Source organism: Oncorhynchus nerka, linkage group LG24, assembly GCF_034236695.1.
Source record: "Oncorhynchus nerka isolate Pitt River linkage group LG24, Oner_Uvic_2.0, whole genome shotgun sequence".
Lineage (NCBI taxonomy): Eukaryota > Metazoa > Chordata > Actinopteri > Salmoniformes > Salmonidae > Oncorhynchus > Oncorhynchus nerka.
In genome coordinates, this window is record NC_088419.1 from 28,469,030 (window position 1) to 28,474,502 (window position 5,473).

At 38.7% G+C, this 5,473-nt stretch overlaps 1 protein-coding gene across 3 annotated transcripts; it reads right to left on the minus strand.

Annotated features, from left to right (window-relative positions):
- Positions 1-391: 391 nt before the first annotated feature.
- Positions 392-3,458, minus strand: LOC115107790 (uncharacterized). 3 transcript variants are annotated; one of them, XM_065008791.1, is made up of 7 exons: positions 3,353-3,458; positions 2,682-2,699; positions 2,322-2,516; positions 1,977-2,182; positions 1,690-1,730; positions 1,116-1,161; positions 392-875 (listed from the first exon to the last, which is right to left on the minus strand). In XM_065008791.1, the coding sequence occupies exons 1-7, from the start codon at positions 3,360-3,362 to the stop codon at positions 798-800; spliced, it is 594 nt and encodes a 197-aa protein (XP_064864863.1). In that variant the 5' UTR covers positions 3,363-3,458; the 3' UTR covers positions 392-797. The 3 variants fall into 3 exon arrangements, with proteins under 3 accessions (XP_064864863.1, XP_029487288.1, XP_064864862.1); XM_029631428.2 differs by having other exon boundaries at positions 1,686-1,730; positions 2,682-2,695; positions 3,355-3,457; XM_065008790.1 differs by having other exon boundaries at positions 1,686-1,730; positions 3,353-3,457.
- Positions 3,459-5,473: the final 2,015 nt, after the last annotated feature.

Here is a 5,473-nt window from a genome sequence, read left to right on the forward strand (position 1 = left end):
GGACCTCTGGGCTTTGTCCAGGCACTCTGTGTTGCATCATGTGTAAGAACAGCCCTTAGCCGTGGTATATTGGCCATATACCACACCCCCTCATATATAGATTTTCATTCTGATATTTCAGGGGTAGCACCCCCAGGACCCCTACTTCCTGCGGCTATGCATAGCTGTAGTTTTAGTTCATGGTTGACACAACTTGTTGGCCATTAGTCAATCAGCGTTTCTCAACAAGTGCAAACTGGTATTTTTACGACTACACAACTGGTAAATACCACCTTCCCACTTGGTTAACAACGCAGCATCACTCCTACCCCAATACAGGTTCATGTTCTTAATGTCAAAGCGTAATGATGACTATTTGTGATTCATCAATGACTCACACTCATAAAGCAACTGAAATTCAATGACTTTAATATTTAAAAGAAGGGCAGTCAAAGCAGAACAAAGTGACAACACAGAATATACTATCAGAGTAGTCCTACAATATTACATGAGCATCATGCCATCTTAAACTAATATACTATCCTGATAGATAGATAGATAGATAGATAGATAGATAGATAGATAGATAGATAGATAGATAGATAGATAGATAGATAGATAGATAGATAGATAGATAGATGTATGTAGAGTAGGTGCTTTATTAGGCTTTATTCATTATTTTTAATGTATATTTAAATCAGTTTATCTGTGTTGTCTGTGTAATTTCTACAGTTTATTCCTCTGTTGCTGTTTAGACCTACTTGCTCTATTTCCATTGGGTTATTATGATAAACCTCATTGTTTCCAGAAAGAAACAATCAAAAATACCACCAAACAGAAAAGAGCAATAAACATAATGAGCCCAACAACACATGCAAATGGTGATCTCTGGCAACCTGTAAGAGAGTAGAAAACATTCAAAGCTGTATGTCAGTTAGCTACAGTAAAGTACAATTATCACAATACAGTCAATGTTTCTGAAATGCAAACAATATAACCTCTATAAAAACATGTCATAATTACCAACAACTTCATATATGGATTATATAGTTATTAGTTGTGAATATAACATGTATATAAGCAACTGTAAATAGTGTAATGTTGTAGAATTGAGCTTTACTTAATGATGGACTTACAACGCCTGACTGCCCAGATGCAATCAAGGACACAGGAACACACCATCTGGAAATTAAAACAATTGGAAAAAGACACATTGGCTTCAAAACCTTCATAATAGTATGGAGGTTGTACTGTATATGTACTACATTACTAGCAACATGTAGACCTCTGAATAGGACTTTGACCAACAATACAAAAGAAGAAATCATGAAAATAAAGATAGACCCTGCTTGTAAAGGCACTTGAAATGAGAAAATGGTGGATGTGGTCAAACACTGCTTCCATCTGTTAACAGTCTGTTTTTCTTACAGGCATCAACACTGATCCCCCAATAGCAGTTTTCTTAAATGACAAGGGAATGTAAATATTATACATAATGTATATATCATATTAATGTATGATTTATAGCTAGTACTTACCTCCAATAAATGTGTGCTGCGACAGAGAGCTTACAAATTACAAAAAAATGGATCTCTATAAACTACATAAAATAAAATAAAAAGATGCATCAGACTAAAATATGGCATCATACAGTGGTATAAAACTGTTGAGTTAAGTGGCAACTCCTAAAATGAAAATATACATACTGGCCTGTTTCTGTGATCAGGGATGTCCACGATGGCATCTATCACCTATGAATACAATATTTAAATGTATTGAATAAAGAAGTTCAGTATACTTTGATAAAAAATAACAAATACTCAAATTTCATTTAAAACATTATTTACACTATTGGACCCTGTCTAATAAAATGCTTCAGTTAAAATGTCTGCTTTTGCATGTACTGTTTTTGTTAACCCGCTGAGTCTGGTTTGTGTGTCCAATTCATGAATGATCCTGACTGAATGACAGATATACATAGAACATGGGTGAACTACCTTTGGCTTCATGTTCAGCCGGTTCCGAATTTTACCAACTGCTGCTTTGTTGCGAGGACAGTTCAGTAGTCCTCCCTTACTCTCATGGAACAGACAGTCCACTGTGAGTATTACATCACTTCTGGTCACTAGTCTGCTGCTGTCAGGTACAGTGCACTCTGGGTTATAATAGTGATGCAGGACTACCAGAATGACATCTTTACCCTCTGTCAAAAGGATGAGGGACAAACAAAGCATTTATTCATGTCATTAGCCACCTGATACATGTTCTATCTAGATCAACTCTGATATGGAGATAGAAGAGACAGTAATATAGTTTTGGAGGATACTATGGGGTTTGGCTACCTGGAATCTGCTGCAGTGCTGCCTCAATATCAGTACCAGCACGAGAGACGATGGGACAGAAAGCCATGATGACATCACTCTGCGCTGGTGACAACACTTCAGTGAAGCCTCCTCCAAGTTGTCTCATAAACTGATTATGAGAATCCATAGTATTGCCAGTGGTGATGGTGTAGTACCTCATCAAACTTGTCACCTCTGTTTTATAATGGACAAAAAAAGAAAAGTCAAGTACAGACTCTAACTAAAAGTAGCAATGTTTTGGTTTAGATCACTGCCCAGACAGCTATAAGCCTAACCTAAGATCTGACCTTAAACATTATTTAAATAAGTGGTAGGTCTGTGTCCTGTTAAAATAATTACCTCTGCGTTCCATTCTGGACATGTAAGTGGAGTAAACAGGGAAAAAATATGCATCATGTAACAGACAATAAAATACACATCTTACTGTATAACATAACAACCAGTGTGCAGACAATATAAGTATTTCAAGTCATCTTTCACTTTCATTCTGACTATGACAGACCCCTCTGAGATAAGCTGTGCAGTCTCACACCCACATCCCCTCTTGCATTTATTGGACCATGTGATCTACAGAAAACATCAAGTGAAAGTGGATTGCTCACATCTATTTTACACCCATATAATTAGCATCATAAACCTCATTATATTTTCCAATATGCACCAATAGCCTATACACACCACATCAACTTTACTTATTCATAAATCATAGTGGTGTTACGATAACTCATGCATTGTTCATCCTTCCTTGAGTTTTCAGACAGGTGCACTCCTAAGAACAACTAATCTGAGACATAATGACTTCATTTACACAGGCAGACCAATTCTGAAGTTTTGACAAATTATTTAAAAAAGAGCTGATATTATTGTTCAAAAGACCAATTAGTGAAAAAAAAGATCAGTCTTCGTTGTTTAAGTTCAGATATCAATTGAACAAACGATAAACAGATCAGATCTGCCTTTAACTGTATCATGTCTAAGTTAGTGCTAAATGTAAAGAGGAAAATTGACTTACTGAACCATAATGGTGTGAATTTCTTTGGATGTTGACTATTGAAAGACAATCTGACTCCCTTCTTTGATGCCCAGAGGAAAGTGAAAAGTACACAGCTTGAGGGAAAAGAGGAGGAGAGATGGTTTTATCAGAAACAGCTTCACTTTCATATTCAAGAGACACTATAGCAGGCTTTTAAAACTGCAGCATCACCTGTTTTTTCAACTGGCATTTAGTTAAAAATTGGTATGCCCTAGTTAACCATTAACAACCTAAAAAAGCATCTATAACGATCGTTGTAAAAGTAAAAAGAAAAAGGGATAACTTGTCACTAACGATATGAGTATTATTCAGACAGAAATCGCATCCAGTATTGTTAATTTGTTTTGTTAGACTTCAGTGCAGCTTTTGACATTATTGATCATTAGATTAGATTAGATTCAACTTTGTCATGGAACAAGTACACTACAACGAAATGCAGTTTGCATCTGACCAGAAGTGCAAATAAAAGAGTGCAAAAAATGTACAAGTGAAACAATTAAATACAATGTATGTTATTAAGTGGGATGTATAAATGTGCAATGAAGGCAAATGGCAAGTACAAATGACAAGTCTTAATGTACAATGAAGGCAAATGGCAAGTACAAATGACAAGTCTTAATGTACAATGAAGGCAAATTGAAAGTACAAATGACAAGTCTTAATGTGCAATGACGGCAAATTGAAAGTGAAAGGATGCATGCAACTGAATTGCAGGGATAGCAGCAATGAGGTTACTGAGGTAAACATGTACAACTGAAAGATTTCCTTCATCAGACTTTGAAAAGCAATGTCAGAGTCCAGTAGTACCGTGAAGAATGCAAAGAGAGTAATGCAACAAGGTCCCTGAGAGGCAGTACTAAGCAGTGGGCAGGTGGATATGGCTAGTGCTGTCACGAATCCCGCTTCCTGAGTCTGTGTTTGCCTGTGTTCTGTCCTGGAGTGTGTTTCCGGTGTCCTGGAACGCACCCTGTCTGGTTGCCGGGCGAATTAGCTTGTTGGGAGATCGATGTTCACCCGCACCTGTATCCCATCAGTAATCTGCACACCTGTCCTGATCATCACCTCTCCCCTTCAAAAGCTCTGACCTGAGATCCATTCCCTGCCGGATCGTTAGCCATGAACAGTATGTTGTGCCATAGTATCAGCCTCAAGTTGGATAGAATTTGTTTTGTTGTTTTTTACGTATTGCTTGCCTTAAACTTACCTCCGTTTGTTCTGTCTTCAGTTACTCACCCGGATCATTTACCCCATTCCCGCCTGGTCGTCGGAGGATTCCCCTACCCCATTGGATCCACCTATGTACTCCCATCAACTCACCACCGCTGCCCGCTACGCCACCTGGATATATCTACCCATTCACATTCACTTGTAAATAAATACTCACCTTCTTCCTACTCTCCTTGTCCTGGTCTGCTTCTGGGTTCGATTTTGAAAGAACGTGACAAGTGCAGTGTCATAGTGTTCATAGTCCGCTGCTGGAAAAACGTATGTGTGATGGCTTTACACCCCCAGCTATATTTATGATAAAGAGTTACCTGTCTAACAGAACAGAGAGGGTGTTCTTTAATGGAAGCCTTTCCACCATAATCCAAGTAAAATCAGGATTTCCCCATGGCAGCTGTCTAGGCCCATTACGTTTTTCAATTTTTACTAATGACATGCCACTGGCTTTGAGTAAAGCCAGAGTTTCTATGTATGCGGATGACTCAACTCTATACATGTCAGCTACTACAGCGACTGAAATGACTGCCACACCTAACAAAGAGTTGCAGTTAGTTTCAGAGTGGGTGGCAAGGAATAAGTTAGTCCTTGTAAGCGGTGCATAACTGGCTGCAGGGAAGTCAGGCGCAGGAGAGCAGAAATGGGTAACAACCGGAGCAGTTTAATGTTGCAAAAACCCAAACTGCACCCAGAACAGCAAAATACGGTTAGAAATAACCCGTCGCACACCAGTCTGAAATATACAATACAATTACAAAAAACATTTCCACACACAGACATGGGGGGAACAGAATGGAGCAAACGGCATACGCCGGGGCCCCCTCGATGTCCAGAGGGGGGCGGAGGAACCTCCCGCACCTCAGACTCCTGGAGTGAA

Bases quoted from the DNA above. Each gene is read 5' to 3' on its own strand.
- LOC115107790 (XM_065008790.1), bottom strand. The intron at 2,183-2,321 runs GTAGCCAAACCC...TCCTTTTGACAG, and splicing joins AGCACTGCAGCAGATTCCAG to AGGGTAAAGATGTCATTCTG. The intron at 1,162-1,685 runs GTATGTATATTT...TTTAATTTCCAG, and splicing joins CTGATCACAGAAACAGGCCA to ATGGTGTGTTCCTGTGTCCT.